This window comes from Salvelinus namaycush, chromosome 1 (genome assembly GCF_016432855.1).
Source record: "Salvelinus namaycush isolate Seneca chromosome 1, SaNama_1.0, whole genome shotgun sequence".
Classification (NCBI taxonomy): Eukaryota; Metazoa; Chordata; class Actinopteri; order Salmoniformes; family Salmonidae; genus Salvelinus; species Salvelinus namaycush.
In genome coordinates, this window is record NC_052307.1 from 18,681,846 (window position 1) to 18,693,968 (window position 12,123).

The 12,123-nt window shown below is 42.5% G+C and overlaps 2 protein-coding genes across 3 annotated transcripts; both read right to left on the reverse strand.

Moving 5' to 3' along the window:
- Positions 1-217: 217 nt before the first annotated feature.
- LOC120056786 (zinc finger protein 462-like) lies at positions 218-7,572 on the reverse strand. Of its 2 annotated transcripts, none has more exons than XM_039005029.1 (9): positions 4,331-7,572; positions 3,896-4,176; positions 3,331-3,449; positions 2,924-3,076; positions 2,389-2,638; positions 1,984-2,120; positions 1,597-1,820; positions 805-1,429; positions 218-698 (listed from the first exon to the last, which is right to left on the reverse strand). In XM_039005029.1, the coding sequence occupies exons 1-9, from the start codon at positions 7,415-7,417 to the stop codon at positions 571-573; spliced, it is 5,004 nt and encodes a 1,667-aa protein (XP_038860957.1). In that variant the 5' UTR covers positions 7,418-7,572; the 3' UTR covers positions 218-570. The 2 variants fall into 2 exon arrangements, with proteins under 2 accessions (XP_038860957.1, XP_038861038.1); XM_039005110.1 differs by having other exon boundaries at positions 3,896-4,173; positions 4,331-7,569.
- A 465-nt stretch (positions 7,573-8,037) lies between these two features.
- Positions 8,038-9,505, reverse strand: LOC120050753 (zinc finger protein 462-like). Its single transcript, XM_038997315.1, has 2 exons — positions 8,229-9,505; positions 8,038-8,095 (listed from the first exon to the last, which is right to left on the reverse strand). Exons 1-2 carry the CDS (start codon positions 9,503-9,505, stop codon positions 8,038-8,040), a joined length of 1,335 nt encoding a protein of 444 aa, XP_038853243.1.
- Positions 9,506-12,123: the final 2,618 nt, after the last annotated feature.

Below are 12,123 nucleotides of genomic sequence, written 5' to 3' on the forward strand. Positions count from 1 at the left end.
TAATACGTATGAATTTGTTTAGTCAATGCAGAATCACAGAAGCTGTTGCCACTATCCACCATTCATTGCACATATTTACAAAAACTATTGCACTTCTTTCCCTAGTCAATGATTTTATCATTGCTTTGTCCTCCTTTAAAAATATTTTGTCTTGATTGGTTAAGGAACACTTCATATCCTTAAAACGAGGAAAAGCGTTTTCACAAATGAAATATAATAGCTTTAGGATAAAGTCATTTATTACAGAAATGTTAAAAGACAACAAGATCAACATATTTACAAAGCATCAAAACAGCCAATATGTTGGAAATGTGTACGGTCATTCTGGCATGACATAATATACAATAATGAAAGACTGTCCTTTACAACAATAGCTGCAGTGTCTCCAGTCAAGAAAAGTTAGTTACAGGTGGAAACAGTATGCAACAAGTGACAATAAAACATTACATTCAATTGAACTTCACATAATCAGCTTGCTGTTAAAAGCAGCCCTGTTATGACATGTCTCCCATTTCTAAGCAGCAACACCCTCAGTGTCAATACATCCTCATCAGTTGCACCGACACAGAGTTACAAGCCATGGCGCATCACATGCCGTTCCAGCTCAGTGCTGTTCATGAGAGTTCGGCCACAGAGCTCGCAGGAAAGTGCTTTCTCATTTCTGGTCACTGGAATTATCTTCAAGGTAGTGGAGGCATCTACAGGAATGATAACAGAATAAGAAGCAGAGTTAAAAACCTGACAGGGTACCAGAAACAGTTTGATTAATTGGATGTCAATAGTTTCATGTCAAAATTGACTTACCTTTTGGTGAAGATATGTTGCCATTTTCCTTGTTGTTTTCCTCCACCTCGTGATCTTGCTTCTCGCCACTCTTGGGGTTTTCTTCATATTTTTCATCCTGTTCAGACCCTTGCTCCGGTTTATTATCGCACTCAGGTTTTAGACGGTCAGTCTTCACTGCCTCCTCATTTTCCTGTGTCTCACCATGATTACTGTGTGTTTCCTCTTTGCCCTCTTCATTTTCAAGCACTGGCATCTCATGATAGTTGCAGGCTTCATCTTTAAGCACTGGCATCTCATGATATTGGTTGTTTTGTTCTTCTATGTCCATCTCTCCAGGTTCTTGGTTCTCCTCCTCACAGTCCATTAAATGTTCCTCGACCTTCTCCTTGTCCTCATTCTCTAGCTTCTCATAGGATTGCTTATATTGTCCCTCTTGGTTCTCGTCATTACTAAAATCCTGGAATTCACTGTTTTGGGCTGTGTTCTCTGCCACCTCATTATCGGCATCTTTGTTCACCTCATCTTGTTGCCCTTGGGTCTCCTTACAGTCCATGAATTGTTCTCCCTCCTCGTTGACTCTGCTCAGTCTTGTTTCCAGTTCCTCCAGATGGACCTGTCCCACCAGCTCATGGTTCCTCACAACCTCCCGGAGAGAACACCACAAGAAAGATTACATATTTACATCAGATACAGAAGGACAAATGACTCAACAGAGAAGACTTGATACAATATATCAAGTCTTACAGAGAAGACTTGATACAGCTGTTTCTGATTGAGGGGGTATAAGGAGAGTGTAGCTAGAACACTAACCTGGTGTTTATCGCACAGGTGTGCCTCCAACTCGCTCAGCTGTGTGCAGTCGAAGTAGCACAGTCTGCATTTGTAGGGCTTGATATCGTCGTGCTTGAGCATGTGCAGTAGCAGTTTCTTGTCACTGGAACTGGTGAAGGTGCACTTGTGGCAGCGGAACACGATGCCCTCGAGATATCGCGACAGCTTCGGACGACGCACCTCTATAGGGGCCACTGGCTGCTCTGTTTAAAAAAATAAACAAACCAGGAGCAGCAGTGTAAAGTCTGGGTATGATACTGACAAGTATAAGACAGAATAAATGGTAGACAGCCACAAAAGGTGTCTAATGAGTGTCATGATGTATAAAGCATGGATTTATTTGAACAATACCACAAGAACACCTACCACGATGGAGGACGATGTGGTCGATCATGCGGTTTTTGTTTTTGGTGTGGTAAAGACAGAGAGGGCAGTGTAGCTCCTTCGGAGCTTCTGTTGGGCTACTGGCATGTGCCGTCTCTATGTGCATATCCAACTTCTTCCTAATGTAAGCATTCAGAGAAAAGAATGGTATCACAAATTTGGCAATATAGCATACTGAGGCTTAATAGATGGCAACAATTGAGACCAAGAAGCATTTGTACATCATTTAAAGAGTCAGTTAATGTAGCAATACTAGGTGTCACAGGTGCTTCTTGTTCAATCACTATTCTTTAGACATAGCAATAATATGTATACTAAGCAACAAATATGACACAGCAAAGGCAAGCATTGGCATTTGAGCAGATTCTTCTGAAAAGAATATATTACCTGAAGCCTGTGAAAAATGAGCAGTCCTTGCACCTCACGAGCCTTTTCCCATTGTGGCGATTTATGTAGTGTCGACGCATACTCTTGATGTGTGTTGAGGTGTAGATACAAAACTCACAGACGAATAAGCCATCTTGAGTGGTCCTGGTGGTCTGTGGGCTTGGAGCGCTGCTAGAGGCCTTGGCCTGAGCCACCTGCCTGTAGTGGTTGAGCTGCCTCTGAACATCTGGGGGCTCCGAGTATACTGGTTCTGTAACGGAAAATACACTGGATATTAGTACCACATTACATTCAGACACTCAGCAGATGACTTCTCTGATTTACAGAAAGGTAGGGGAGGTGCTAATGGCAAAATACTCTTGAGGAGTATATATACAAGACATTATGCATCTTTCAAAAATCAGGTTTTGTATAGCTATACTGATTGTCTTGTCTGTATGCTGCATAACAAATTTGCTTATTTTAGAGGAAGTATTCTAATCATGAAGTTTAATAATTCAAATCCTAAACAATGAACGTAAATGGGAGCACTTGCTTTCAGTGGGGTCTGATTCCTCAGAATCATCAGACATTTGGTTGCCTTCTTGAGGTTCTGGCAGGTTCTGGGTCTCTTCAGCAGCCCTCAGGGTGTGCTCCTTGTTCTCGCTACAGGTCACGGAGGAAGGGAGGTTCTTGGATGGGTCCTGAGCTACTCCAGCAAGACAGATTAAAAAAGCAAACAGGTTTAAGATGTTTTCCACAGCTCTTGCCATTTCGATTAACATTTCATATAGTATCAGATTCTGTCAAATTGACAGATACATTTTTTCGTAAGCCTTTGAAAAGTTGTGACAATGACAGTGTGCTGTAGCAGTAAGGTTGTCTCTGTGCTGTAGCAGTAAGGTTGTCTCTGTGCTGTAGCAGTAAGGTTGTCTCTGTGCTGTAGCAGTAAGGTTGTCTCACCGCCATGTACTTTGAGCAGATGATTCTTCAAGAGGCTCAAGATGTTAGTTCTGTAACGACAGAGCCCACAGTGGAAGGGTTTGATGGTCCCGGGTCGATGTCTAATATGGCAGTCAAACCTGAAGAGACATTAGCAAACATTTCACAAATTGATTTATCCAGATGGTTAAGCAAATCTTCATGGTTTATATACAAACAAGAAAGAATGTTGTATGGTGGTACCTAAGGTAACATTACAAGATAGAATCAATCACATACTATAAATACTCCCCTCTGAGTGGTTCAAGCTCTGAATGCTGATATATCAGACCGTATACCACGAGAATAACAAAACATATTTACTGCTCTAATTACATTGGTAACCAGTTTATAATAGCAATAAGGCACCTCAGGGGTTTGTGGTATATGGCCAATATACCACAGCTAAGGGCCGTATCCATGCACTCCGCGTTGGGTCGTGCTTAAGAACAGCCCTTAGCTGTGGTATATTGGCCATATATCAAATCAAATCACACCCCCTTGGACCTTATTGCTTAAATATACAATAGAAATCTCTTCCTCTCACATCTGCTTCTGTTGATGAGGTACATTGTCCAGCCGTTTGAGCGCTGCTGTAGCTGCATGGCTCCGCTCATGTGAGCGTAAACCTTTCAAAGACATGAAAGTTCGCCCGCAGTGGTTGCACTCCTCTCCTACTGACCCCCCCTCTGGTTTTGTTGTCGATGGGACAGGGGAAGGGGACACCAGTGGACCCATCCCTGTTGTAACAGATTCCACCTGTGTCACAATCCAATGACTGTCCGATTCCTCTGCTGTCAGAACCTCGGGCAGTTCTTGTCTTTCCTGCTGAAAGACAGAAAGAAATGATTAAGATTGAGGAGCACATAGGCTCCATAAAGGGCAAAAACAGATGTATTTTTCCAATGTTGCACAGTCCTACCATCTGTCAAACAATCACAAATGCATAGGGTTGCACTTTATTGCATTATGTGCCACTTACCTTAACAGGCTTGGTCTTTGGCGGTGGGGCACTGAGGTGTTGTTTCCTCTTCTGTCCATTTGCCAGCTTCTGAAACTCCTCATTATGATGGTCGAGATGGGAGCAGAGGTCCGCACTGCCCTGGATTTGGAGGTTACAGTATCCACATCTGTAGAATTCTGTGCCATCCTCTGAAGTCTTTGAAAGTATAGTGAAGTCTTGTGTGAAATCTTCGTTGTGGAAATTGGTGTAGTGGATACTTAGCAGCAGATTTGAGTTGAAAGATAACTTCACGCATTTCTTGCATTTAACTGGACGCAATGTTTTGCCTTTCTCACATTGTGGATCAAATAATTTGCATACAGGTTTCTGTTGCTGGGGATGATTTCTAGGCTTGGGGGGAGAGTGCAGTGTGTTATTCGGGCTAAGTTTGCTAGATTTGTGCTTGCTGGGAGAGACTCCTGGGTGGCAAATCGCATAATGGGAGACCAGGCCCTTTTCACTAAGACATTGGAAAAAACAGCGAGAACAGCTTATCTTCTCACCAGGTGATTTGGTTTCCTGACTTAAAGAAGCCTTATGGTCCGGTGAGTTTGGAAGAATGCGGTGAGGTCTGAATGCTGGAACAAAGTGGTTGGTGAAAGCAGCATTGCCATGTTGCCTCCTATAGTGGGCTGCAAGGTATTTACAAATCGAAGTTGTATACGAGCACAGTGCACACTTGTAGGAAAACTCTTTGTCCTCAATTGGAGCCACTGTACTGTGGTTAATGCGAAGATGACAGGCAAGGCCCTTTTTAGTGGTGCAAAGGTACTTGCAAAGGTGGCACTTGACTATGATGGATTTTCCATTTTTTAAAATGGCAGCCTGGGCAATTGAGGTCTGGGAGCCTCTGTATTTGGAGAGCAATTGTTTTTTAATGGCAGCGGATTGTTTCAAAGCCGGTTTGAATATATTTGCGGCAGATCGTTTGTGATCCATCTCATAGTGAGCCTTCAACTTCTTGAATTTTGCATGGATGACTGGACACATATTGCACCTGAAGCCTGCCAATCCCATCCGCTTACCCGATCGGACTTTCAGGCATTCATTTGGGTCAGTGAAGTGTACAATTTCTTGTTCAAGTCTCTCAGTTCTGGCTTTGACGGCTGGATGCCTCATCTGGCAGTGAGTTAGAACACCATGAGCGTGAGAGTTCACATACGGACAGATTGAACACTTGAATACCAGAGTCCCCTCACTTGTACTAGGTTCCGCTTCAGGTTCCCTTTCATAAGTTGATGTATCATATTCCGGATGTTTCTTACCACAATGAGTTAACATACCATGGAGGTTGTTGAACTCTCCGGAACAGACAGGGCACCTATATCGCTGGTTTGGCTTTGAAGTTTCATGAACATCAAGCTGTTCATGGACTTTCATATCATATTCCGGATGTTTCTTTCCACAATGAGTAGACATACCATGGAGGGTGTTGAACTCTCCGGAACAGACAGGGCACCGATATGTCTCGCTTGAACTCAAGGTTTCATGAACATCAAGCTGTTCATGGACCTCCGGTTCTTGGGTCTGCCTACTACTAATGACATCTAACACAGACCCATCTTCCTTGACAGACCATGGATGAACTGCACGGTAGTGGCTGCTTATACCCCCCATGGAAGTATCCTTAAAGGGGCACGCTCGGCATGGATAGACTTTTGTGTCACCTCCTCCGGTCTGAAAAGATGGAGTGGTCTTTGGAACATCCCCAAACCTGAGGATAATCGGATCATGTTTTTCATTGTGTTCTGGGTTAGGCTTCGTTTTTTTAGATCGAGAGGTCTTAGGGCCGGCATGTAACCTCAGGATGATGGATTCAAGTCCAGTTTTTTTATCTGGATGACGTTGCCGGTAGTGCCGGAGGAGTCCCTTCGCTTCAGTATGTGAACAAGCACACCACTCACAGTGATAACCTTCCTGTAAATGGCCATCTTGGTAAGCCCAATGTATAATCGTAGTGATTGGGGCTTTCTCTTGGTGGTTATTCCTCAGATGTCTTTTCAAAAGATATATATGGGGAGTTGTATAAGAGCATTTGCGGCACTTCAAGGACCTGAGCAGTGCAGCTTTCTGCTTGCGAGATTGTGAGACTTTCATGGAGGACATGTTAGGCTGTTGCATTGTTGATTTTTTATTTGGGCCGGGAACAATTCCAGTATACCTGACAACCTGATCCGCAGTTGCCTTCAGATCACTATGTCTTAATTTCTGATGATTCAAAACCCTCCTAACTGTCGGACTGTCATAGTCACAATGCTGGCAGTAAAACAACTTTCTCTCTTCTTCTTGGGATGAGATAAGCGAGTTTCTTCGTACTGGGTGGGATTTGCTCATTTGGCCCAAAACAGTAGCAGTATATTCAAGGATTTGCTTAGCAGTTGGCTTCATATCAAGGTGTCTTTTCCTTTTATGATTCAAAACCCCTATCACCGTTGGATTGCTATAGTTGCAAAGCTGACAGAAAAACATGTGTTCAACCTCGTCCTTCAAAAGAGGATGAGACAAGAGGTGAGGAGAGTTAGGTGAGTTCACTGCTTTTGGCTGAGATTTTTCGGTTTGCTCTCGGACGACAACAGTATGCCTTAAGATCTGCGCAGCGTTTGTTTCAAGATCACAATGCATTTTACTTTGATGATTAAAAATCCCCCTCACTGTGGGATTGTTATAGTCACAATATTGGCAGAAGAACTTATCTAACACTTCTTGGACAACATCAGATGTTAAGAAAGATGAGTTAGGCGATTTGCTAGTTTGGGACAAAATCATAGCAGTATATTCAAGGATTTGTTTAGCAGTTGCTTTAAGATCTGGGTGTCTTTTCCTTTGATGTTCCACAACCACCCTCATGGTTCGGTTGCTATAGTTGCAAAGCTGACAGAATAACACAGCCTCTTCTGTCACAAGAGGAAGAGGTAAAATGTGAGAAGACTTTGTCAAGTTGACTCTCTTAGACTTTTTGGATTTTTCGGTTTGCCCTCTAACCTCAGCAGTATGCCTGAAGATGTCGCCAGGTGTTGTTTGGAGTTCACTGTGTCTTCTCTTTTGATGATTTAAAATTCCTCTCATTGAGGGATGCCCATAGTTGCAAAACTGGCAGAAAAACAAGTTGCCTGCCTCATTTCCAATATCAGATGTGAGGAGAGAGGAGTCAAATCCAGCAGACTGAGATGTATCTTTCTGACTACGAAGCTCAGATGTATATTGAAGGATCTGACTAGTTGATGTCTGAAGACAACGATGTCTTAATTTCTGATGATTCAAAACCCCTATAACTCTGGGGTTGCCATAGTTGCAGTACTGGCAAAAAAACAAGTCAGCTATCTCGTTCTCAACAGTGGATTTGAGAGAGGAGTTTGATGAGTCAAATCCAGTAGACTGAAGCTTTTCACTTTGACCATGAGCCTCAGCAGTGTGCTTGATGACCTTATCGGCAGTCACCTTGAGATGACTGTGTCTTAACTTCTGATGATTCAAACCCCCTCTCAATTTGGGGTTGCTACGAATCACAGCAGTATGTTTCATGATCCGTTTAGCAGTTGACTTACGAGTACTGTGTCTTAACTTCTGATGATTCAAACCCCCTCTCAATTTGGGGTTGCTACGAATCGCAGCAGTATGTTTAATGATCCGTTCAGCAGTTGACTTACGAGTACTGTGTCTCAACTTCTGATGATTCATAACGCCTCTCACTGTGGAGTTGCAATAGCCACAAAACTGGCAGAAATACAAACTCTCATCATCTGCCTGCGAAGCATTGGATATGGGAGGGGATGTGTTAGACTTAACTTCTGGGAGTTTGAATGGCTTTAAAACATGTTCCTGTGCTAAATCTTTTTGGAGGGGAGTGCTATGTGAGACTATTCCTATGCCCTGTGACACTTTGCTTTGACTATGAACCTCCGCAGTATGGAAATGGATCTGTTCAACAGTAGCATTGAGATCACTGTGTCTTGACCTTTGGTGATTCAACACCCCCCTCACTGTGAGGTTGCCATAGTTGCAATGCTGGCAGAAAAACATGTTCTCTACATCGTCCTGTGCAACATCGGGTTTAAAGAGGGACATGTTGGGGGACTTTACTTCTGGGAGTTTGAATGGTTCCAAAACCATATTTTGAGGAAACGCCTGTGTTTCATCCTTAGCTTCCCTGGAAGTGGCAAGAGATTCTTGTTTTATGTCATCAATTGTCAATCCTGACTTCGGATGGCTTTTTTGGTAGTGGACAAGCACAACAACCACTGACTTATTGCTGAAGGCACAATGTTTGCAGTGGTACAGTTCCTCATCCACTCCCATGGAAGCAGAACATTCTTTTGGGGGTGTAGAGTTGATATTAACAGTTTCTTTACATGGGGTCAGAGACCTCTCAGGAGAGACAACCTCTGCATTCTTTAGGCTGGAGGTTTGCCCTAAATGTGATTTAGAGGGTTCGTCTTTAGAAGGCTTGGCAGTAAAACTGCAGTACATTAAAGGACTGCTCATTTTCAGTTTTGGATGTTTGTTTTTGTAATGGGGTTTCAAGTATTTGCCATTAGAAATGGTGAATGGGCAGGCAAAGCACTTGTACACCAAATCAAGCTGATCTGATCGCATCATGAACACATCTGGAGCTTCTGGGTGATGATCCCTATAGTGCTTCTTGAGGTCATCAGGGGTGGCAAACTCAACAGGACACTCCAAGCAACGGAAGGTGGCAGTCCAATCATCTGGATTAATGATGTACTGAAAGTCATTCCTGATGTAAGGGTGCATTCTCTGGTAATGGGTGCTCAAACTGCGAGATGACTTGTGACTGTAGTCACAATGTTTGCAACGATAAAGTATTTTTTGTTTGTCCCTGCTTTCTCTATTTTCCAATTGATCATGCTCATCTTTTTCAGTTCCTGAGGCATCTAGTTCAGTTCTCCAGGCATCACCCTCTTCATCCTCGCTAACCTCAAAGGTGAAAGCAGTGCCCCCTGACAGCTTGCTTTGGATGACTGTACTTTCAGGGCTTGTTTTGATCTTTTTCTTAGCAGGACTCAAAGCGGTGTCATCATGCATCCTCTTCTTGGTGGCATTAGCCAATGGCTCTGTTAGTGACATTTCATTATACGTTTCAGGTTTGGGATCCCGCTGTTCTGTCGCTGTTCCGTCCAGCAGACTTAGCCCCATGCTGTAAAAAAGGTAACTGTGCTCACTTCGCTGGTGAGTGTGAAGATCTTCTAGCCAAGTTGCAGAAAAGTTGCAGAGTGAGCAGCAGTGAGAGCCCTTCTGTTCACTTTCTGTATGAGATCTCTCTTCAGTTACTTTAGAGACACCTTTACCACCATCTTGGTCATAGCTAAGGAAAGGCGCATGTGACATGAGGGTCACATCATGCGCACGTGATGGCCTTGAGAGGTTGGGCAACTTCAGTTGTGAGGAATTTAAAGATGACCCATGCGCAATTTTGAATTTGGAAATATTTTCTGAGGATCCCACTTGAGTTTGCAGGTTCTCCAGCAATAGACTAGAGCTAGGAATGTTTATGGTTTTTGAGGTAGACTTGGATATCGGGAAATTCAATCTCCCCACTTCCCCTTGTTTGCGTTGGAGTCTTGACACATTGTGTTGGTTCTTCTTCCCTGGCAGTGGCACTTTGGCATTAAGCAGCTTGCCCCTTAAATACCGTTTCTGTGTTTTCAGGGTCTTGTTTACCGAAACCTTGTGATTTGTTCTTTCATGTTTGATAAGAACAGACCAACTGGAAGATGTAAACATACAATGCCGGCAAGAGAAACTCTCCTCTGAATTGTTGTAGAGAGTGCTACTGTGAGGTTGTGTGGAACTCTCTGAGGGATTAGAACTCCCATAATTTTGTGAAGGATCCACATCAACGCCATGCACCTTCTTCATGTGTTCAAGGAGGAAATATTTTGACTTGAATAGGAGGACACAATGGTTACACTGGAATGACTGACTTGGAGACATGGATTGTTGAGAGGCTGGTTGACCGTGGGTCATTTGATCAGACTTGTCGAGGCGCCCGGAATCTGTGGGTGTATAAAAGAGCTTAATCTATACAACTGCAGAATAATACGTGTATCAGATATGAATTATTACATGTGCTATGTATCTAACTATTATCAGACCAACCAAGCACCTAAAAAGGCAGGTGATAGAGTTCACCATTCTCCAGTTAACAACTTGTATTATGGGGTAGGCTGTTGGCAGAATTTTTTTATCGAGTATACAAGTCAAAAATTAGAAGAACAACAAGTCATACCTTCCTCCATCTCCCCTGGCTCTGCGAGTTTCTTGATCCCAGAACTTTACTGACAAATGGGAGAGAAACATACGGGGGAGCATAAAAATTTGATGATATTGTCACACATAACACACTAGCAAAACCAGACTAAACATGTAAAATGCAAACATACTGATAAAAGGAGAGACATTTACCAACTTCTCCACAACTGAGCGACTCTACAACCGATCCAAATGACTTAATAAGACAATAGGTGTGATTTATCTGAATAGGATTTAGGCCTATAGCTGATCTGAAGATAACATTTTTGCAGGAAGTCCCACAAGTTCACTGTCATGTATACATTTAATAAATTGTAAGTACAGTTAGTCACACTGAAAAGTGTTGCTAAACAAGTACAGTCACAGGTCGAGACTTAAAACTTATGGTTTGCTAGTGATATTCTTATAGTTCTGTCTCTGTGCACAATATCACATTCTCATTACTGAAAAAGTAGTGACTTTTAGCTTATCAACACACAAGAATGGTGTCATTATTAGAGGTCGACCGATTAGGATTTTTCAACGCCGATACCGATTATTGGAGGACCAAAAAAGCCGATACCGATTAATCAGCCGATTTATATTTATTTATTTGTAATAATGACAATTACAACTATACTGAGTGAACACTTATTTTAACTTAATATAATACATCAATAAAATCAATTTAGCCTCAAATAAATAATGAAACATGTTCAATTTGGTTTAAATAATGCAAAAACAAAGTGTTGGAGAAGAAAGTAAAAGTGCAATATGTGCCATGTAAGAAAGCTAACGTTTAAGTTCCTTGCTCAGAACATGAGAACATATGAAAGCTGGTGGTTCCTTTTAACATGAGTCTTCAATATTCCCAGGTAAGAAGTTTTAGGTTGTAGTTATTATAGGAATTATAGGACTATTTCTCTTTATAACATTTGTATTTCATTAACCTTTGACTATTGGATGTTCTTATAGGCACTTTAGTATTGCCAGTGTAACAGTATAGCTTCCATCCCTCTCCTCGCTCCTACCTGGGCTCGAACCAGGAACACAACGACAACAGCCACCCTCGAAGCAGCGTTACCCATGCAGAGCAAGGGGAACAACTACTCCAAGTCTCAGAGCGAGTGACGTTTGAAACGCTATTAGCGCGCACCCCGCTAACTAGCTAGCCATTTCACATCGGTTACACCAGCCTAATCTCGGGAGTTGACAGGCTTGAAGCACAGCGAAGAGCTTCTGGCAAAAAGCAGGAAAGTGCTGTTTGAATGAATGCTTACGAGCCTGCTGTTGCCTACCACCGCTCAGACTGTTTATCAAATCATAGACTTAGTTATAACATAATAACACACAGAAATACGAGCCTTAGGTCATTAATATGGTCGAATCCGGAAACTATCATCTCTTTCAGTGAAATACGTAACCGTTCTGTATTTTATCTAACGGGTGGCATCCATAAGTCTAAATATTCCTGTTACATTGCACAACCTTCAATGTTATGTCATAATTACGTAAAATTCTGG